This window comes from Seriola aureovittata, chromosome 5 (genome assembly GCF_021018895.1).
Source record: "Seriola aureovittata isolate HTS-2021-v1 ecotype China chromosome 5, ASM2101889v1, whole genome shotgun sequence".
Classification (NCBI taxonomy): domain Eukaryota; kingdom Metazoa; phylum Chordata; class Actinopteri; order Carangiformes; family Carangidae; genus Seriola; species Seriola aureovittata.
The window spans coordinates 21,842,061-21,865,785 of NC_079368.1; the positions used below are offsets into that span (position 1 = coordinate 21,842,061).

Here is a 23,725-nt window from a genome sequence, read left to right on the forward strand (position 1 = left end):
ACCTGGATATGCACCAAAATTGAATGACTTCTTCAGTCACTTCGCCAGTGATCCATCCCTCCTCCAAGTTTGGTTTTTGCGTAATCCTGCTGACACATAAACAGACACGGGTGAAAATATAACCTCCTTGGCGGAGAGAAAAAAAAATACATTCTTATAATGAACTCCAAAATAAAGACAATGAGAGACCAAAATATCTGCCTCAGATCAAAAGATTTTTAATCATTTGTTTTTGCATTGAAATCTACATTCATATTAGTATGATGTAATTTGGTTCAGTAAACACTGCCAATATGTGGTTTTGCAATCCTCCCTCTTAATACTATGATCACACTGTCACCAGGAGTTTCAACTGAATGTCAAGCATCAGTTTCTTTATTTTTTTTTCTTACTTATGTTTACTGGCCCCTCGTGTTGGAATTTTAACAAAATGTCAAAATGCAAAACAGAAGCAACAACTTCAGTTCTGCCATAAGAGAGAAAAAAAAAAGGAAGTGAAAAGTAAAAAACAGAAAAAGACAGACAGGACAGACAAATGATAAACACATACCGCATAACAACAGAGAGGATATATATATTTGTAAAAGCACATTCGTATTAATAATAGATGCTTTGGAATGAAAACAGCAACAAAGAGTCTCACTGTGATCAACCAACAACTGTCCCACTTGCACTCAGCACATTCCACTTATATATTATCTGATTTTTCTTCTTCTTTTTTACTTGTGCCATTAATATGCATGAATACATGTCATTATAACCCCCAACCCTCCTAACACAAAACATAATAATAAATATGAAAACAGGAGATTTGATTGGTCCATGAGGTAAAATGTGAAATAATAATAATAATAAAAAAAAAAAAAGATCAAAAGGGCAAAAGTTGGAAAGATTTTGGAAAAGACAAACTTCCACAAAAAGAAAAGTGTGGCCTGAAAAAAAAAAAACTAAAACAGAAAAGCTTGTGATTACAGACAAGAAAGCATGATGACAAGGTTTCATTGTCTTCCCCCAGAAAGAAACACACACACACACTCGCTCACTCACACAATCACACAACCATTCACACGGTCCAGCGTGAAGCTCAATAACCAATCAGTTGCCCAGGCTGTAATCTTAACAAAGCCACTTGATGGATGATAATATTTATATTTACAATGAAGTGATGATTAACTGACGAAAAGCTCGATACAAACACAGAACGAACCCAAAAACATACAAGCAAGAGTAAAACCAAGAGGAAACAGATTAAATCACCATCTTCTCTTTTCTTTCCTTCACTTTTTCATCTCCTCCTATGCACTGACGAATAACAAATGTCCATTGAAGTAGGTGCTGGAGGTGGGTGGGGCTTACAGAGGCAAAGAGAGAGAGGGGTTAATGATGACAGTGATGATGGAGCAATGAGCAGTATGAGCGCTGCCACTCAGCAAAAAAAAAAAAGAAATCAGGCCGGTGTAGACTCTTCTATGTTTCTGCTACAAGAAAAAGAGCACTTCGATAAAAGAGCCGCCGCCCCTTTGGGCTACGCTGGATTGAAATCAAACACACCCCACCTCCTGATGTTGGGAGATTCAGTGTGGGAGAGCATGCAGTCAGTCAGCTACACAGTGCAGCCCGAGTGGGTGGATTTCAAAGAGCACTTCAAAAACAACAAACAGCCGGCCCGCTCTGGTTTATATGGGGCTCCGAAACGAGTTCAGCTCCTTAGTCAGAAGTTAGAAGTTTAAGATGTGGGTTTGAATGTCAATCTGAGGAGTGAGTGTGTGTGTGTGTGTGTGTGTGTGTGTGTGTGTGTGTGTGTGTGTGTGTGTAGCAATAACTGCAATGGTAGAAGCAGCACTAGTAGTGTTCAGCAGGCAATAGTCTCGTCCTTCTGGAGAAGAAAAAGGCTCAAGAAACAAACCCAACTCATTGTTGACCCCAAAAGGTGCAGCAGTAGCATTTCAATGTATCGTTGGGCATCATCAACAGATCTTGTTTCAAAATCCTGCTTCTGCATTAGGAACTAAGGGGTTTTCTTGTCCATTGGTTGCTGTGGCTGCTATGTTCCGATATTCATTAGCAGTGTTGGTTATTCTCTTTTTTTGAGGCAGCTGAGCTTAAAAGTTTTAAATTAAGTTTTGTAAATTTCCATGTAGTCTGACAGCCATTTTCCTTTTTTTCTTTTTTTTTTTTTTTTAACCTGTCAGCTAAATGACTGGTTGTTTTAAACGTGCCAGCCACAAATGACAAACTTACCAGCCACAGCATTTTATTAGTGTAGGATCATGAAATCTTTTTTTATCTGAATACCTCCGCCATGATAATCGTTTTGGTAATTTCAAAAGTCCTTGTATTAACCGATGTCTTTCCCTCTTTGTCTTCTTCCTGTGATTGTCACCCATTCCTCCCTCTTTTGCAGCACCGATCAGGCAGTCGTACAGGTAGGCAGTGAACGATCACGACATTTAACTGGCGGCTCATGAACCAGTGAGGAGGTTTTTAATACAGTCAGGCATGAGGCAAACTGTCTTTTTCCCTTGACTGTAGAAACAGAAAAACGTAAAGAGAAGAAGGAGAAGGGAGTGAAGGGAATGGTAGAGAGGACACCTCTCAGAGGCTCTTTGCCCCCTAAGGCCCAATGTGGGCTCAGTCCTGTCTAATCTGGCCCAGTCTAACCCCTTGTTTGCTTAGGCCAAATCCAGTCCAGTCGGGTCTGGTCTGGTCTAGCTGGGATCCAGACCAGGGTTTTAGAAGAGTGCTTTGGATCCCTGGTTCTCGAACTCTGACCAGGCGTCGTTCAGTTCCATGAAGATCATTTTAGCGTAATGTTCATAAGGCTTGCCTGTTGCCTGCAGAGACAGCGAGAGCAAACATTTCGTGAATTAATTAAAGAACAGTCAAGATGAGAGTTGAAATATTGACCTATAACTGACCTGGCTTAATGCCTAAGCTGCAGGTTATACTGTACCTTATCTGGATGGACAACCAGCACAGCCTTTCTGTAGTACTTCTTCACCTGGTCGGGTGTGACCAGGTCAGCCATGCCCACGGGCTTCCAGCGGGTTTCACCCTCCCACAGCACCGTGTGCAGGGTTGACAGCAGCGCTCGGATGTTTCGCTCCTTCCCTTCAATCCAGTCCAAGATCTGCAGCATTGAGAATGAAGCAAGCCTTTACTATTTTTAGCACGGAAAAGGGCAAATACTGGTTGGCACTAAGAAGCTACTTTGTGAAGTAAAGCTCTGAGTACCACCTGCCAAAAAGTGCCATGTTGATCTATCTAATATTAAGGATCCCATTTAGGCCTGGTGAAATCATCCGGTGTGTTAAGCCAGTTATATTTACATTTCATCGACTCATTTATTTTGAATAGTGTTTGTTTTAGTCCTTCACACATGTTTTTAGTTTGTTACCTGCAACTTAAGTGGATCCATGTCTTTGGTGATCTCCTGTCTTCTCATTTCAGCGATGGTCCTTGGGCCCCTCCTATCAGGCCTGGAGCCAAAACCCTGAGTCGACAGCAGGTCCTCAAAATCATCCTCCTTCACCTTCGGCTTGGGGCCTGCATTTCGACACAGCACAGAGAAATTAATTGGGCGATAATGGAAAATATGTGGGAATGAAAAGATGCAAGCAGAGTTTGTTATACAAGATGAGACCTTTATGGATAAGACTGAAGATCTCAATTATTTCAGCACCTTCGCTCCATTCCCAAGAAGATTTAGCACCAACACACCAATACAGAACAAAGAATCAACACAATGAATATTACAGTTACTTCAATTTTAATCAGCTGGTAAATTCCTGTGCTTATTACTAGTCACGTTTATTCATTTCCACAAGCTTTGGAAAATATTTGAGAGATAGTTGAGGAAAATTAAACTTTAAAATGATCCATAACTCTCCATGTACTCTGTGTCTCTTACCAAATCCAGGCCCACGCACTCCTCTCTCCTCCCTCCCACCGATGACACTGGAGAAGTTGAGGTTGTAGTTTGGTTTGGAGGGCTGTGAGCCTGCAGGCTGAGACGCTGAGGATGCTTTGGGTGCGGATCCGGATCCAGATCCGGATCCAGATCCTGATCCTGATCCCGGCATCCAAGGTTTGCCCTGGGCTGAGGTGGGTCTTCCAGACTGCCAGGGCTGGGCTTGAGGCTTAGCAGAGGAGGAAGCGGAGGAAGAAGCGGAGGAGGAAGGAGCCTTTGTGCTAAACGAAGGCCCAGAAAAATTACTGCTGGAGGAACCTGCAAGAAACACGGTGGAATGACAGTCAGTTACTTGAGATGAATCTTTAAGTTTTTTCTCTTAAAGCTATTTTCACCTCCTGAAACACCGCTCACGCTCAGTGTTGTTGCACAGTTACAGGAAACTGAATATGTGACCAGGACTTTTACCTGGTAAAGTGGAACCCAAGTTTCCTAGGTCGGCAAAAGGATCAAAGGTCTGAGACTTGGCCTTTGACATGGACGACACACCAGAACCTACAAGCAGAGTAACAATATGTGAGTTACAAATTTTTGGGGTTCATTATTTTCTAGATAATACTGGACATTCGTAGGGCTCAGTAAAATTTCTGTCAGCTTACAAACCCCTACATAATGTTGCTCCACATACCTGTGTTGGTATAGTTGGGTTTGCTGGTGGTAGCGCTCATGCCAGTGGTGGTGCCAGCTGCCCAGCTGTCCCACCCACCCAGCAGGTCCGGTTGGCTGGCTGATGATGTCATCTTAGGGGCATCATTTACTAGCTTATCTGTTAACACACAAACGTCCAAAAACAGAGATTTTAAGACACTGTACGGAAGTCTACGACAGTGAGATATGATGAGGCAGCGGAGGAACTTTGGACAGTTGGGATATAACGCCGAGTGATGTCACAGCAGCCGATGCACTTACTGAGGTTGAAGAGGCTGGTGTTGGAAGCAGGAGTGGGGTTACTGTGACCTGAACTGAACCCGCTGGTGGCTGAACTATCAGAACCCAACAAGTCTCCAAACAGGTCTGGTCCCGAGGCCTGCCGTGAGGAACCCACACTGGAGCCAACACCGGAGCCAGCCCCCATCCCAAACGGATCAAACAGGTCGTCCATGGCTGCAACACAGACACAGCGAGGGGGGGGGATGCATTAAATATAACTGGAAGATTTTTAAGATAACACAATCAGCACGTATTAAGCCTTGACCCTTACGTTTTGGGTCTGGTGTGGCCCCACTGGTTGGCCCACTGAAGAACAAGTCTTCCTGCACTGCTCCTGTCTGGCCAGCAGGGGGTGCAAACAGGTCGTTGAGGAGGTCGCTGTTGCTGGATGCGGCTTTCATTCCTCCCTGGACTCCTTGATGAGGAGCAGAGGAGGAGTTGGAGGACATGGAAGGAGCTCCGGGGTCAGAGTTCAACCCCAAGAGATCAGCTGTGTCACCAACAGGAGATTCCTGGGCTGTAGGAGGGGAGGTCTGAGAGAAGATATGGACATTAATGCAATGACGGAGGAGCAAAATAAAGCATTTTGGCATTTTGCATGAAATAGGAAGTCATACTGTCTCGATGGCATAATATCCAAGAACTCCCTCACCTCGAAGTCAGCATCAAACAGCGGTTCACTGGGGTCACGTGACAGCGGCTCCCCACTGGGGGCAGAATAAGAGTAGGATTCTCCTTCTGATTGATCACTCAAGTCCTCGTGGTCATTCACGGATCCCCCTCCTTGACTGTCTGAGGCATCGTGAGGGCCACTCACATCTACAGATACAAGAAGCAGCTCAGTGGAAATTTGAAGGGCACATTCCCTCAGTGAAGGCAGCGGTAAATCAGGAGGCTAGAGAATGTTTTATGGTGTAAATCCTATACGGTAAAATTAAGGAAGTAAACTAAATGCAAAGCACGCTCCTGCTCTTTAGGTAGGAGGATATTAACCAGAATACTCAGGAGGAATTTTAAAGCTAAAATATTATCACAAGAACACAAGTACAGTACCTTCCCAGTCCAGTGTCTGGAAGAAGTTGTTGGCGTTGGTATCGGTGCTCACAGGAGATTCTGATTCTGTTGCATTGGGGCCCTCGGGGGTCTGAACTGGCTGGGGCGTCTCTGAGTCGTAAAATGCAGAGGACCCTGGCTGACGAGGCAGCTCTGGCTTACCTGAAGTGATTGAGGTTTAATGTTTAGTTATATGTGAATGAGAAAAACACAATACCAGTGGAGTGAAGGAAGAAAAGAAGAAAGACATATAGATTTATAAGAGAACTGATAAACAGATGGATTATTGTAGATACAGTAAACCAAACCCAACCACTCCTAACCCCAGAGTCCAGCTTTTTTTTTTTAAGTAAGTCCACCTACCAAATTTGCTGAGGATCTCCTGCTGTTCATCACGAGAGGAGAAAAGGATTTTGGGGTTGAGGCCCTTGGTTTGGAAGCCGTCCCATGGAGGAGTCTTAGTGCTGGGTCTGTCCCTGGGTTCCACCTCAATGTCCAAGTTGACCTGGAACAAGTCTGGGTACTTCTCCTGGATGTCACAGGCATCCAAGTCATACCTGACAGGAGAACAGGTAGAAGTTACGGAGAGGCCATATGAACAGAATTACAGATGTTAAGAATCACTTTAACACCTCTACAACAACAGAGTGAGCTGATCAGAAAAGTCGATGCAATCAAGCAGCAAGTATGAAATTTGCAGAAGAGAATGATGTTGATTCAGAAGACAGGCTCAAGACTGAATACATACTTGGCGAACTTGACAGTGGTCGCATTTCTGGGCACAAAACCTGTGTGGAACTGGATCTGAAACATTTTCATGGACGCCATCTGAAACAGAAAAGAGTGGAATTTAAAATGTGAGTAAACCATGAATGCAACAGCACAGTAACAGGGCTTCTGAAAGGTCATTTTCCACAGAGATGCTGTGTCCGCTTAAGTTGTCATCGCGGGTATTTTAGGATCAATTGCACTCAAGCTTGCGTGTGTTTATACCTTGGCCTGTAGGCGTCCTCCCAGTGTAGATCTTGCATGATAGATCACCACCAGTACATCTCCCTGGACTGTCACATTGAGGGGAATCTCTGCTCTCCCATCCTCCATCTTAAAATCCCTGAAAAGAGTGAGAGAGAGAGAATGAATGATAGAGTAACAGTTTTTAAACATCTTTTTCAGATCAAGGGAAAGTTGAAAGTTATCCTTTTGCATGTATTAACTTACTTCATCTTGTCGTACTCCTGCGATGTGGTGAGGACCCTCTCATCTCCAACATACACCTCACAGAACGGCCTGCACCCGTTACGCTGCTTGTTGAACAGCGGCACGGGTGTCATGACGATGGAGCGAATTGTTATGGGCTTGCTGTGGGGGATGATGGGCTCCTCTGCCATCATGTCACACATGTACTCAATATACCTGCAACAATCAAAAGCAACATCAGGGTCATGTCTTGTTGGTTTTTGTTTAACAACTGAATGTTTTGCTGTAGGAAGATGGAAAAGCTTGAAAACTGAGACAAAACAACCTTTTCTACACCTCATGATTTCTATGTTGGTGTTGTTTTACCTCTTGTGTGAGGGCGCTATGCCAGGTGGGCAGCGTTTCATTGAGAACATGTAGACAGCAGCCTCCGCTGTGGTGAAAAGGCGACAGAAACACAGGAAGGAGCAAACGGCCACTGCTGATGCCGCCCTGCCATCCTACAGAGAGGAAAGGTGAAGGTAACAGTTACAGATATGGCAGCCGTCATCCTCCTCCTTATTTCTTCATCTTATCATCTCTCTCCACCTGATCATGCATGACAGACTAAATCATCAGTCATCTTAATGGCGAGAGGCTACTTACCAGACAGTGCACTATACAGATGTTCCTTTGGTCTTGTTTGAGCCACAGATGCATGTTCTTACACACACTGTAGAGACTGCGGAGGTTGGGAGCACGGCGCACCTGCCAGTTACACTCTGAAACCTACATACACACACATAAAGATACACACCTGTAATAACACGAATCTTGTTAAGCTGCACATTAGTGAAAAAATAACCCTCTTCAGATGAAAACTAAACTTGTGTATCACAGTGCCAACAACGGTTTAGAGTAAACAAACCATCCTCACACACACACACACACACACACACACACACACACACACTTCATACCCTGTTGTGGAATCGAGAAGGCCTGTATGATCGTTTGGAGAGGTTGTAGACAGCATAGTGGCCAGCATGACGGGAATCCAGGAACAGACGCACGTCCTCAATGTTGTTCTTTATCGCTGACTCCACCCCCTCCGCTGGGAAGGACATGACTACACACACACACACACACACACACACACACACACACACACACACACACACACATGTAAAATGTATGTGATGTAAAATGTACACATGTAAAATAATGACTTAATGTCAAAATTATGCAGAAAGAGACAAAAATAATGAAGTAAGAAAGTTTTATGGAGGGTGCTGTGCCTACCTGCTATTCTAGAGGTGATGTACGAAATATCCAGGTCTCCTTTGGCATAGCTGTAAGAGAAATTACAACTACACTTATAAAAGGACAAAATACACAAAGTGGCAGGGAGGACAAAACACAAATCTGTACTAGAAATAAAACGAGAAAGAAAAGAGTTTAGACTAAGGTCTGGGAGCCTGCACAAATACAGCCATTAACAAACAGCTTAGTGACACAAGCCGGTTCAGGAACAAAAAAGCGTTGTGTTACAATAAACTGATATGACTCCATAATGTTGCAGGATGGAGAGGTAAATGAGTGATGCCTGAATGGACATCTCTGCCAGGGCCACCACACAATACAGAATTTCAACCAGTTCTGATGAAGGCTGTCCCGCAAGATGTGGAAATTAGACAAAGACAGTCCCTAGTTCATCTTTTGAACTTCTTCTGAGTCTTTAAAGTGGCACATGCATCTGGCAGATGCTTGCTGTCACATGAGAATATTCTCAGAAGAATCATTACTCCTTCATGTTAAGCCTTATATTAACATATAATTAAAGTAGAAATGAGGTTACAACACTGGATTTTTACAGCTAACAAAATCATATTGGAACAATGACAGCAGCAAAAACAACACAGCACGTTTCCTAAGGACAAACAAACTGGAGGCCAAGCAAAGAAATTGATCTATGATCTATGCTGATGACACTCGGCTTTATCTGTACGGTGTTAGGACACACAGGTGATGCTAGTTAAGACACAGATGCTGCTGAAATGGTGATTTAGTAAGCAGTGGAGCCATATTTAAACCGTAACTGCCATTCATTCATTCATTCACTCATTCATTCCTTCCTTATAAATTAAACATACAAATTATATGATTAGTATAGTGTATAATTTAGACTGCTTTCTGGTATTTACCTTGTCAAACAAAGGCCAACTTTGCTGCACGATTAGGTTTAATTCAATGCCTTGGTACTAATTGGGCCAATAGTTTCCTTTATCCTGCATAGAGCATACGTTTCACTTGTTTTGTTATTCGCTGATGTCATTTTCCAATTCATTTTCACTCTAAAAATGATACTCTACCAATCTATCCAAATCACATCACGCTCTGCATTCATTCAACTGAACTATTGAATGTGTGATGTTAGGATCAGCAAGCTGTGATGACGGACACAGCACAACAAAAAATGCATAGTAGGTTGTTTTTAATTCTTCCTCTAAATCAAACACAAACTTTGGGACACACAGAGCGACGCATGAGTTGATGCACTTCACCGACCCATATTTACCTTGGGCTGCTAGGTGATGGACACATAGAGGGACCATGAGGGATTGGGACAGAAAAAAGAAACAACAAAAAAAAAATAAACAAAAACGACCAAACAAATGTAACAAACTGATGATAGAATAACAAAATGAAACATCAAACGTTAACGGATTTGGATGGAGTGGCTATTTAAGGAACACTTTGCTTCATATTTTCAACCCTTTTATACATATCAGTCACAGAGGCCGACTGGATCTAGGCCGGCGGACTAGATAACTCCCATCGTCCACTGACTTCTTCTCATGCCAGTGGCTGGTCAAAGAACTACAAAGGGAGATAACCTGCAATAAGATTTGTCTTTCCCTGCTGTCACGGTGGAGAACCACATTTCAGACAGAGGACAAGTAGCAAAATGTTCCTTTTAAAAAGGAAAACCTGGGAGCAGGGTAGGTATGATTATGAATGGTTATATAGACAGTTTGCAAGTGTAGAAATATAATAATAATCATCGACATTTACGTCAGGCAGGTGAAACAGGATGACTGACAATTACAACATATTGTTTAGAAAATGTTTATGCTATTTGGTGGATGCCTGCATTCAAATTTCCTTACAGCACCACAAACATGGAGGTGGAATTGTCTGGGTTAAATAAGTATTAAATAGACCGATGTGAAGTAGTCAGTGCAAAATGTGGAAAGTTCAACTGAATGTTCAGTCAGCTTCACAGTTTACAAAAAAATTATCATTATGGAAATCATGAGATCAATTCAGCAACACATGTCCATGTTATGCCAAGTAAGGAAAAAACTGACTGTCTGGTTATATGAATGAAGCACAGTCAGCTGATTTGTAATTACAATAAAGATTAACCGAAAAGACTTTAACTAAAATATGAATAAATACAACAACGATATTCATGGTAACATGGTTGAAGCACCTTACCTGGCTACTGACTGGATCACCTTAGAGGAAGTGTCCTTTATGTTGGTGAGGAAGCGCTCTGTTCCTCCCCTTAAGATGTCCAGGAGGCCACTGCCCGACTGATCAGGATCGTACATGCCTATGAGCATCAGGACAAAGAGACAGAACGCTGAATAAGATGCATTTGCATTTGTTGCCATAGTTTAAGCACTGATACAGTTAATATACGATTGACCACAAAATATCTGCATGAAAAAATCTGTAATATTTTCATTTTCAAATTCTTATCTTATAACCTGATGTTGAGACACAACAACAGGCAGAAGACTCAGACTGATTCAACATCATGTATCGCTCAGGTCTGGAGGTATGAATGGACACGAGGACTGGCGTCACTCTCAAGGGAAAGAGCAAACACATTCTCCCTTGCGACAGATGGTTGACTGACAGTGCAGCAATCCTCTTAATGGACAGTACTCAGCCTGTGCGTGCGTTTGTATAGCTCTTTGTTTGAATACATGGGAAAATGATAAGCCCGTTAGGCTCGGTTAAAGGAAATGTAAAGATAAAATATAATTTTGTCCCTTCAGCTCATTCTCTTAACGATCTCATTTTAATATCCAAAGAAAGAGAAGACTGAGCTGCTTCCTGAGCTTGTGTACTTTGCTTCAGCCTGCTTCAGACACACTGCAGCGTGGACAAACCGGTCATCGTACCAAATGCCAGTATTTGGTCTGTGGCTGTATATTTGTTTTACAGTTTGCTTTTCATCATTTCACCATGGCCACGCATCAGTCAAGGTTAGAGGGTAACAGAGCGACCGAATATAATGTTGAAAATGAAACAGTGCAGTGGAAACCATGGTGACTCACAAAAAAAGAAATCCTGAGAATGGAGAGATTGAGAGTAAAATATCTCATTATGAAATGTCCACTGTATTGATCGTCATTCTATAAATCGCCATGCAAAGACTCAGTTACATAATTTTAATTTGAATCACACATGAGGATCTGGACCACTGGGGTTAAAAACAACTGACCTACTGACTGTTAGTCATGACCCCCTTTCTCAGGAGGAAGATACTTTTCAGTTTCCTCACAGGACCCTGGATACAAAGCAACTGTTGTGTGTGTATTTTGTGTGGCAGCAGTCGGGTGGTCACGGGTGAACCAACCAGATTACCTCCTGCCATGCGTGACTCCCAGAGATACGGGCGGTGTCTCGGGGGTATGGATATGTGCGTGTGAACATGTGCTCCTGGCTGATTAGAAATTAAGGCTTGTAAGAAAAGAGAAGTTCAGTGAAATTAGGTATTTTGTTCAATCGTATCTCGAAAAACAGCTGTACAGCTGTTTCTAAGTCATAACATGTAGTTATTTTGTCAGTTTGTTGGAGTGCAGCATAGCAAATGTATGCAAACTTGAAACAAAGAAACATTATAAAAAACCCACACAAACCCACAATCTCTCTAACAAACACGGGCCCAAGCCCATAGAGAGCATTGCATTGTCACCTAAACATTCCCTCACCTGCATTGTTGTGGACATTATGGACCTGCATCGGCGGCTGGGCTCCATTGTTGCCAAAACCTCCATTCTGCTCCAGCAGCTGCAGACATTCATAGCCATCATACACTGGACGCCAACAGTAGTACGCACTCAACATTGTAACAGGTAGTTCACAAAATTAAAACTAAGATGACAAAAAAGAGGGAGATAAGAAAATCATCAGAAAGACAAAAACCTTCCTACAAAATGTCATCTTAAAAAATGTTTTTTTTTTTGGTTTAAAATACCAAATTACATCCCAGCAAAGAATAAAAATGGAGCTTGATGGAAAATAACGGTCAGAAGATCAAAAATAGAGGAACAGAAAAAATCCTGATTGTCAAGCAACAGATCCTGTCGCCGTCTCTAAATGTAAAATCACCAGTTCCAAAGATTTCCAAAAAGCAGACACTACACTTAGATAAAAATAATTTTCCAATGAGAACTGGAGCGTCTGGGTCTGTGTTAAAGCAGCCAGACTGTGTCTCTCTTCCTCTCTGGGACGTCTAGCGCATTTCCCTCTCAGTATTTCACTTCCATCTTTGTTCTCTTCCTTCACAAGTTTCCTCCTCTGTGCTCCATCTCACTGTCTGCCTCTCCATATGTCTGTGCCAAGAAGCAGCAGAGAGAGGAGGAGGAGGAGAAGGAGGAGAAGTAGGAGGATTATAATCTCCTCGTGTCCAGCAGGGAAACCCCTTCTTAACCTTAATCAGATCAGCAATCGCCAAATCTGCCTTCACACTGCACACCAGCCTTATCAGGACTGCCTTTAGTATGAAATTGGTTGGGATATAGACAAACACTGTCCCCTAATTAACTAATTTGTTCCCAAGGGAGAAAAATAGCACTTAAGTATTCATATTTTTGTTTTTAATTGTAGTAGAAATTTAGTTCAGGATACAAACGCTGACTCCATAAATCAACCAGGCACATGTTGCAGAACAGAAAGTTTTCAGCAGAAAGAAGAGTCACTGCAAACCTGGAGATTTTTGACATTGAAATCAGCTTTATGTAAATGACAACTGTGGTTGAGGATTTGGTGATAAGTAACAGGATTTGTGGATTTGTGGTAAGAATCATAAGAAGCTGTGGCTGCTAAGTTGGTCCTGGCTTTTTTTCTGCTGCAAAACCGCGGCTAAAATCTTCAATCTGATTGTGCTGAATTAGCCTCTGTGGGTGGTAGATGAAAGAAGAAGTATCTGCCTCAACACAACAGTGACTCTGCCAGCCACAATCCTGCTTTACTAATGAGGCGCTGGTATCGGTTCATGTTTATTTTGAATTTCAGTTCACACATTTTCCACCTCTGCGTCTCTCTGTTTCTTTGGACCCACTAGGACGACGCCAGCTGGGAAGAAAGGAGCTTGGGGGAAGAGAATACAGACTCCTTTGTGCCAGCCACTCTGTGTGTGTGTGTGTGTTGTTTGTGAAGCTAAACAAGTGTTACCACATCTGCAATTTCAGAGCGTACGAGTGTGCGTGCACGTTTACGCACACGGTAGAGGAAGCTGTGCAGTCGCCCCGTCAATACCCTTCTAACAGGCTCGCAGACACTGAGCTTGTGCTTCTGTGGCTCAGCCAGTCAACTCGTTTACTCACCACATTACTCAAATGCACTTTTACTGTGAAAGTAATCCTCTACTCAAAATTGAAAACCGAAGCAGACACAGTATAACTGGTACCCACGGTGTCTGGTGAATTCAAGAATTTACATTTAGAAATTAGACTAACTCAGCAACCACACACTATTAAACAAAATGGAAAGTCTAATTTCCTTCATGAGTTACCAGTCTACTTATTTCATTGCTGCAGGCATTTTCTAATCTAGGTGCTTTGTCATTTCCTCTTGTCCCTTAGTCAACAAATTAACGAGCCAGAACCAAAACGTAGCTCCATTTCAGTGCTGATATTTTCTTTGTTATTTGATATTTTCTCAAAATCCAATCTGTGTTTGTTTCAACTGTATTTGGGAAGGCAGTGACTTCAATTTCAACAAAAAAAGTTCAGGTTTTGCTTGCAACAAAAAAGTACAACATAGTCATCATGAACTACAAGATAAAGATCGAATAACTAATTGATAGTGAAGAAGACCTTTTACTGTAGATCTTTCTTTAACTTCTTTAATCTAGCGCCATTGTATTTTTTTCACAACAGCACTGCATGCAGTCATGCACACACACCTACCTCTGTAATGGGAGACTTGGGGTTGACGTTGCGTGCTGCTGCTATCTCCTGGAGCTGGTTGACCAACTCTGTAATAGACAGACGCTCCTCTGGGTTCACCTTCAACATGGATCCTGGAGAGTGGGAGGAGGTGGTGGAGGAGGAGGAGGAGGAGGAGGAGGAGAGGGGTGCATTAGAGGAAGGAAAGAAATTTGAAGGGGGATGTTAAAATTGAAAGAGGCGGTGCAACAAAATATGAGCCTGCTGCAGAAGGCGATTATAAATGCTGTGTGGTCGGGTCTGTGGATAATACAATGGTAATACCAGTTATGAAAAATCAAGAAACTTAAGAAAATATACAGTTGATCAATAACTGATTTTTCATTACTCAAACAAAATGATAAAAAAATGTATTACTTTTTAAATGTATATTTTCATGTGTGACACTTTGCAGGAAATGGACACTACTTTCCATCAGATGGAGCTTTTTAACTTGATTTACTAGTTTAGAAATTTTACCCAATTAACTTGCCTTCAATTTTTTACAGTATATGAACGCTACGTCTAGAGGTGCCGTCCTAAACATTAGAATATTGGGCTCGTGGTGCCAACTGTGACTCATGGGCAAGCACAGAAGCAGATAAATGACTGAATAAACGGATGAACGGATTGATGAGAATAAACTAGCACGGACGAGCCGGCAGAAAAACAGGCAGGACGTACGTATGAGGTCGTGATACACAGTGTACTTGACATCGTTCTGAGGGATGGAGTATTTCCCATTGACGATTTGTAGCTTGGCCCCCTCCTCAAATGGGTGCTGCTTAAAACACAGCAGGTAGAGGATGCATCCAAGGGCCTGTGTGGAAGAGCAGAAAAAATAATAAACTCCCAAGTCATCGTTCTTTATGAATAGAAGTGCAGAAAGTGATCATCAGCCTAAAAACTCGTGTTGTTGTGTTGCTGTTGTGGGTTTCTTGTGTGAAAGGCCAATGTTATTATTTCTCGTTTGATAAAGGAAATACTGCTTTCCCCAAACCGGAGAAGAAAACACAACTTTTATTCCTCACCAACAGACTGTGACTATGGTCTGTTGACAGTACACAAAGTTGTTTGCTGTTTTAGCAAAACAGCCACAGCATCTCCTGAATCAGAAAATGCTGTGGTTGGATCTTTGATTGTCTTGGCTTCACAGAGAACCAGTCTTATAGACATTGGGTCTCGCTACCTCAGATGATGCAAAGGTAAGATCTGTAACATGACTGGACCTGGGTTAACACTATTGTCCTCATGGTAGCTGACAGCAGAACAAATGCAAAGAAAGAAAAATAAAAGGGGTCTGACCCAGATGTCCTGTTTCTCATTGATGGGGAAGTTGGAGTAGAGATCAATCATCTCTGGCGTTCGGTATGCTGGAGTTGTGTTCCTTGTGATCTACACAGAAAGAAAAAAACAAAATAAACAAAGGACAAATAATTACTTGTTCCCACATTAAGAAGTAAGCATGCTTTTTCCACTTCAGATTTCTGATCATAAAAAGCTTTTTCCTCCAGCATCTTGTTTGTGCCACCAGCCTGAAAATAGGCGCCTGATGGACACCCATGTTATTACATTAAGAGACCAGGATCTCTGGGGTCCTGCACACTGAGGTCATCTGTGGCAAAGCTCCTGTGTGTGAGTGTGTGTCTGTGTGGCTATGGTATAAATATAATTAAGCTCATTGATCAGTCCTTCCTGGACCTCCAGCTGTTAATTCGATTGAAGGTTTCTGGTTCCTGTCCCATAACATATTAGTATTACCACTGATCCACTGTGACTTCTGGATGTGTTGTTTTTTCTCTCAATTAAAAAATTGACTTTCATAATGAAATTAGAGAATATAATATTCAGAGAAACCTGGCTGTTCTTTGTTATGTTAAAACCTATAGCGCAAATAAAACCTTTGTCTGATGTGAAATATTTATATATATTTATATTTTCTGTATTTCTCAAAACATGTACTAAAGACACCTGGTGTAAAACAACCTTCTTAAAATCAAGACCATGAAATATACTGACAATATCAAGGATGAAAAAACAAATATATACATGTAGATCATTTCAATATTATTGGAGATAAACAAAACTTGAAGCAAAAAAAAAGAAGAATCAATGTATTGTATAAGGAGGGATGTGTTGACATTAGCCTGAACTGATGTTCGAGTGTGTGCGCACCTCATCCTCCACCATGGACCTCTTCTGTGCCGACCAGCTGTAGTCAGGGTAATGTGACACTGTGGTGGCGCTGCCAAAGTCACAAAGCTTGATGGTGCCCTGGTTACTAATCAAGAGGTTCTCAATCTGCAACACATCAAGTAAACAGCAAGCATGTCAATCAATACATTTATAATTAGCAATTAGCGATCGTAATAGCTGCTGATTTAAAGTATTACCAATTGTTTTGCTTTAAATTGCAGCATCTTATACACATAATCACCTACACATACACATATTATAGATACTACCACCATGGACAGACCGACCTTGAGGTCTCTGTGTATGATTGGAGGTTTCTGTTTGTGCATGTGCTGCACGGCGCGGCACGTCTGGTAGAGGATTTTCAGTACAGTGTCACATGACAGGGGAGCTCTCTGCTCGACCCGCTTTATAAAGTCCACCAGCTGACCTGAGGCAGAGGAGACACACAGAGATGAATGAATGAAAACACATCAGTCAAAGTGAAAGTGACACCTGCTACTAACCACATGGATTTTTTTTTGACTGCTGATTGTAAGTTGTCAGAAAATATAAGACCCTGCAGATAAAAGGGGAAGCCTTGCATCATGGATTAAAATAGCTAATCGAATAATGGAATTAAAAGATGCTTCACATACATCATAGAAATGTTTGAAAGTAGTACTGATACATCATTTTCAAGGGTAAGTAAAGAGCTGTTTGCTTTTACAGCTGAAAAACTGCTGAATGAAAACGAACAGAAAGGAAGCGGAAAGGCCACAGACAGGAAACGGTTTCATCACAAATGCTTTCGGTTAAAGTTACTGGGAAACAGTAGTGGCACCTCAGATTTACAGCACTTTAGCTTGAAGAATGAGTAAGCACTGATTCAGCAGTGACGGAATAGACAGAGAATGAGGAACAGAAGTACAAGTATTGGGAAAAGTGTCTTTGGAAGTGTGTGTGTGTGTGTGTGTGTGTGTGTGTGTATTTACCTTTACACAGCTCAGTTAGGATAAGGAACTCGGCCTGTCCGGTGTCTGACTCCTCCTTGCTGATGGAGGCAGCAGAGCAGAACTGGACCATGTTGGGATGACCTGACAGCTTTTTCTATGGAACCAGCGGGTCAAGGAACATACAGTATGTACACGACTGTGGAGTCCGGCCCGGCCTCGGGTCAGTCATTTCAGAATCTCAAACAGAAATCACTGATCACAGTCACTGATTAAACTGTGAGTTTAATGAGTCATTGTGGCCACCGATTTGGGTAGAAATCTCTTACCAATTCTACTTTGATGCATAGCCTCAAACGAGCAGTTTGTTCCTAAACTGTACTGCAGCTTGTTTCGGTGAACTCGGGAAGAGATTATAGTGGGGTGATAGGAGGAGTTCACCCGGTGACTTTAAAGTTTGTTTTTCTGCTTCATCAGCATTCAAGTCATCAAACGTTATGCAAATAACTCCGCTCTGAAAAGACAAATGTTGCAATGGATCCAGGAACATAGTGTGTCATTTACCAATAGCCTGTGCCTCCACAATGTGCTTCACAGCATGAATCAACTATTGCCCAACTGTGCAAGAGATGTCCCAGCATTTTTCAAAGCTGCTCGCCAAAAGGTTCATTGGTCCCCTCCACTGACTCAGTCACAAAAAACTGGGGCCTCATAAAATAAAACAGCTCCAGAAGCACTGAAGTGCAGTGGATGCTTCAGGCCTTTAGAGATAAGAAAACTGAGAAAAGATTCACAAATGTCAAGCTTGTAAGCACAGAACCACATAATACATAGCAGTCTGTGTTTGTAAAACCACAAGTTAAACACTGTAATTATATACTAGTCCCTGGCATTGTGTGGTGTTGCCAATAAACAGTAGTAATGACAGTTTATTACGCTGGAGGTGCATTCCACGACCTTATGAAGTCATGGGTGAGAGTTTAACTTGCCTTTGTCACATGTCACCATCTGCTGTGTGTTAAAAAAGAAACGCTCTACAGTGATCTTAAGAAAAAAACAGTGTCTTTTCATCCTGGTCTGGAAATGATAATGGATACCATGAAGCAGACTTCCTGTATGATTTCCTTGTTCTTCTCCTCCTCATTGGACAGCAGCCTCTGAAACAATAGCGCACACACACACACACAGACCATTGGTTTGTTGCTCATCAACAGTCTACACATCATTCGCTTTAAAGATGAGAAAAAGGATTTCAAGGCCAAGTCAAACTGAATAAGAGATTATCACATTAAGTGCTCATGCTGATTACAGAGACTGACCGGCTCAGTGGCCACCATTAACGCAGGGACCAATCTAAAATGGATCTTCACAAGCAAACACAATCAAACATGGTCAATATTTAACACCTTGGTATTTAATACCTCTGGTTGCATCTTAACCCTACATAACCAGCAGTATTACAGAGAAGTGACCACTGAACCTATCTGCCCAAAATCTCCATACTAAACACCCACAATAAAGAAATTTCACTATCTGTAGTGTTTAATTTTAGTTGAGAGAAGCATGATTACACATACAACATGTACAGATTTATTAAGTATAGAGTCCCCACATAATCAAAACTTTGCCATAATTACAAGAAACAACGTGCTTGAAGAATGTTTCCTGAGCAAAGGGATCGACAAAATATTAGCAGCCCACATTAGCACATTAAACAGTTTCTTAATATGCAGTTAGCATAGCATAGTGTCTAAATAAGAAAAGGGCTAAAGTCCTCTCTGTGTTATACTGAGAAGGGTTAAGATGATAAAGTCCACTCATATGGAGTAATGTAGTGCATACACAGCAATTTACACGCTGACTGGTATTTACTAATAATGTGTTTTACAAGTGTGTTTTGTAGAAGGCAGAATCAGTGTGCACAGAGCTAATGTTGCTGATTCAGTACATCATTTATAGACATTGGCGTGCCTAATAAGAAGTGAGTGAATTAATGAAGGAATGTGCAATACTGACTGGTACAGCCAAAATGTAAGAGTGGCTCAACATGTAATAAGAAGTAACGGGTACAATTTCCTTTGTGGTTACTTCTTAATCTTACCTTCAGGGCATAATCTTTACCACTGCTCATGTCCTGGGCTTCATACACAAAGGCAAATCCACCTGAGAAAAGAGAAGAGAAGAGCGACCAGGATGTAATTCACGTTGTTTCTATCTACATGAATACTAAATATGACTCTTAAGCTCTTAAAATGAAACATAATCATCAATTCATCAATCGCAGATGTTCAGTGCACTGCAGGAACTATGTGGTGCAGTGTGGGATGTGCTGTAATATGGTCTAATGCAGCTACTGCCTTGAATTAATGTTGAATTTGTTATGGCATAATTGTAAAAATGACAACTCACAAAAAAAAGCACTGGTTGTTTGGGTCTATGGTACAACTGAGTACTGAAACAAACACATCCACACTTGATGTGTCAATCTTCTTTGGGATTACTAAGGACAGCTATAAAAAAACAAACAACAAGAGGGAACATATTCAATGCCCCCAGAACACCATACATCCCACTCCACAGTATACTGAACTCAGTGACTTTTACCTCATGACCACAGATAGCAGAAAACATTCCAGCAGCACCCTGCGCTACACAACCACAAACAGTCAAACCTACAAGCTGCCAAGTACAATAATCACTGTCTTATCTTTCGGCCACCGAGTGGCCACATTGTAGAAGTTGGAGCTTAAATGCTTTGCTTAAGAACACCACAACACACTTGACGTCTCTTGTCACAAGATCACTTCCTTAACATTTAGGATACCGCTAAGCCCGGCTGAACCTCCACCTCTTCACTGAAGGTGTGGCTGAAACCTGAAGTGGTGATAATCTGCCAAGCGCTGCTGTATTCATCAGCACGCTATCAGAGAGGAAGGAGAATCAGCTTTTCATGACCAGTAGGATCAGCCTTACACAAACATCCACACAACTGGACATGCATTTTCACACTGGTGAGGCATACAGATCAAAACCCTGCCCTCACTACAATGCATTTCATGGAGGAAATCTGTGCTACTTAAAGCCCAGTCACTTAAAGATAATATAAGATAATCTAAACTTTATTGATCTCACACAGGGAATTTTAAGTGTCACAATAGTATGACAATAGATGCACAGATAAAAGTTTTTAAAAACATTTTCTAAATGGAGAATTTTAACTAATTAACGTGGGTAAGTACTTGTTGAGTTAACTATCGATCTGTTCACAGCTATGAACAAAAGTCTTGTACAAAGATGTTGAACTATGGGTGGAATTTATGGTCCGTGACATTTACAATATGTCAACTATCACGATTTCTTCCTCCATCAGTACATAACATTTCCTTTCTTGCACTGGCTTCATTTTGAATTTTGAGACTTAAGTCACTGTGGCTGGCAGACAAGAAACTTTTTCATCAAGTGTTTGTGCTCACAGGTATATGTACTGAGCAAGCCACACTTTAAACAAGGCCAGGGCAGGGTTACCATAGCAATGAGTAAATCAACTACCAGCCTTCCTTTGCTCTGTGAAAACCCAAAAGAGCACACTCAAGATTCCAATCAGGTCTTTATTTACACAGGGAAGATTACCCAGGTGTATTATCCGAACTGTCATTCAGCCAGCTATCACTTCAGTACATAATTTCTTATCCACTGGAACAACATCTGTGAGCAATGCCACTGACTTTGCTTTGAGAATTCACACCCGTCCCTGTGGGGATCACATGTCTTCCTCTGTTTTGTTCTGGCAAAGGGAGGGATTGAAACCTGAAAAGCTCAATTTCCTTTGCTCCAATTACCAAGCCATTCCAAGAGAAATACTGAGAAGTGGGGAAACACTCCTTCTTTATCATTCCCTACGTTGTTAAATCTTACTCAGGTTAGAATCTTTGTGCGCATGTTAAATAATTACAGGAATATAAAATGAAAGAAGCAGATCTTATCCTTATCCAGTCTAGCTCTGAATAAAGAGAGCTCTCTGGTCTACTGTTTCACCTGCTCAGAAAGGGAAGTGAATGTGAAGATCTCAATCTCTGCCTCACTAACCTGAAGAAGACAGAGTCTGTGGTTGTCAAGCTTAGTTAAGTACTACAATGATGACAAACCAAAAAGATTTTTTGAAGTGGAACAAACCTTGATTGCCTATCTGCCCATGCGGCAAGTACAACGCACAGCAAAACTAGTCAAAGCTGTAGAAAAATAATACAACCATCTTGTTAAAGCCAGCCATTGTATTCTCTCACCAAAGACCTCAGTGAGGGAAGACAACAAAGAACAGGCCTTCAAACAGCAGGACGGGATTTGAAAAGGCAGTAGTTTAGTGTAAAATGATCTTGAGTTTTGGCATCTGCTCTAACTTTACAAGTTTTATCGCTCTCCAGCCAACTATCATGGCTGAGGATGTGAAATCACAACACTGATTATACTGTTGATTAGAGTAGGATTGTTGCAGAAACAATAAGTTGATAGTGTATCAACAGGAAGTTAAATAACAACAATTTGCTTTAGTGTATAATGACTAACATTATATTAATTGTTTACATTTATCATTTACTGTTTGCTCTACCAGCCACTATGGCAAGTAACTAACCATGTACGATAGTATAGCAAGACTGTCTTGCCACTTTGCAGGGGGCACGAAAGGGCAACAATCACTGTTTGCTGCCACAGAGAGGAAACATGACCCGTGGGTTTACACATGTCCTGTGACCAGAGTCACTGCATATAGACAAATACAGGCTGTGTCAGATTCAAACTGACACATTATTATGAACCAATTTTGCTAAAGTAGCTGTTTCTTTGAATTTTACAGCACATGATGAGGGGACAGCCGTAATGGTATTTTTTGTAATTAATATCTAGCTCATAAGTAAGATCATTCATCTTAGACTTGCTTTAGAAAACTATATATTGAGAAGTCAAACTCTAAAAGTGTCATGCTGATCGTCCCAGGCCTAATTCAGGAATTTAAAAACCAGGTTTCCTGGACATTTAATCTTTCGCTTTTCATTTGTTTATTTTGCAGCTCAAGCCAGAAACACATGAATAAAAGAAAAAAAAAAAAAAGGGGGGGGGGGGGGGGATCAGGGAAAGAGGAGTACTGGCTCCAAACCAGTCTCTCGCTTGATGACAGAGGGAAGAGTCTAACAAAGCTCTGCAGATGTTACTATTTGGTTGTTAGTGTCATTCACATTAAAACTAACAGAGTCCTGAACACAGCCTGTTAACGAAGAGTCTGGGTAACAACACTGTCATTACAGACAGTTTTATTCTATCCCTGCATGTCGACGTGTCTCCTCGACAGTGATCTTTCTCTTGAGTCAAACATGTCTTCCTGCCTAGAAAAAAAATAAGGCTTGAGGTGTGTAGCTAACAACAGATTGAGATCTGATAGACAAGTAAAATGCAGTCTTGCGTACATTCATGTTTCTCGCTGTGACTTAACTTGCAGCTCAACAACAACAGATGGTAACGTAACAGACAAGACAAGTTAAAAGTTGCCCGCATCACCTTCTCACACCATGATCTGGAAATTGATTTGGCGCCTGTTGGACACACGAAACCAAATTATCAACTGGTGTTTACTTGGTGACTCATAGCTCTGCACTTGCTAACGCTATTTTCACTGACTACCTATAGAGGTTTGTTAGCCCGTTCAGCTAGCTAGCTAGCATGCCAAGCCGCGCGAGCCGTTATCAACATTTCACGTAGAGTTACGCCATCTCACCTTCCGCGATCACCCTCTTAATCCTCAGTTTCATGTCACCGAGCTCAACGACTTGTCCGACGAAGTCATTCTGGTCCCGGCTGGCGGCTCCGGACGAGCCGGGCCCGGCTAGAAAATCCAGTGCCGACTGGAACAGGGACATCTTATCCGCCCAGCTTCAGACTCACAGAAGCCGGCTCCGGGCGAGGGAAAGAGCTGTCAAAATCCCAGCAAGCTCAGCAGAAACACTATAGGGCGGTTTACTCTGTTATGAAGACTTGTAATCAGGTGATATTATTCTTTCACTGGAAGCAAACATCCTCTTCCTGCTGCTAGGCTGACGAGGCCGCCACCATCGCCAATGCTGCTGACTTCCGTGAGGGGCGATGACGCTACGACACGACCCAGTCATGTGACGTAGAAAAAAATGTTGCTGATGTTTTCCTTGTGTTGAAATGTAACCATACAGAGGCATTTTCATATCCACGCTTTG

General features: G+C 41.9%; 1 protein-coding gene across 1 annotated transcript; it reads right to left on the minus strand.

Annotated features, from left to right (window-relative positions):
* Positions 1-196: 196 nt before the first annotated feature.
* gak (cyclin G associated kinase) lies at positions 197-23,589 on the minus strand. The gene is made up of 29 exons (XM_056375637.1): positions 23,254-23,589; positions 19,588-19,649; positions 18,584-18,643; positions 17,529-17,643; positions 16,842-16,984; positions 16,534-16,659; positions 15,664-15,753; positions 15,043-15,178; positions 14,341-14,453; positions 12,139-12,217; positions 10,631-10,748; positions 8,432-8,481; positions 8,110-8,258; positions 7,796-7,918; positions 7,517-7,650; positions 7,172-7,366; positions 6,947-7,064; positions 6,702-6,781; positions 6,317-6,510; positions 5,954-6,115; positions 5,553-5,719; positions 5,172-5,433; positions 4,880-5,074; positions 4,599-4,736; positions 4,379-4,465; positions 3,911-4,228; positions 3,398-3,546; positions 2,954-3,130; positions 197-2,834 (listed from the first exon to the last, which is right to left on the minus strand). The coding sequence occupies exons 1-29, from the start codon at positions 23,393-23,395 to the stop codon at positions 2,733-2,735; spliced, it is 3,984 nt and encodes a 1,327-aa protein (XP_056231612.1). The 5' UTR covers positions 23,396-23,589; the 3' UTR covers positions 197-2,732.
* Positions 23,590-23,725: the final 136 nt, after the last annotated feature.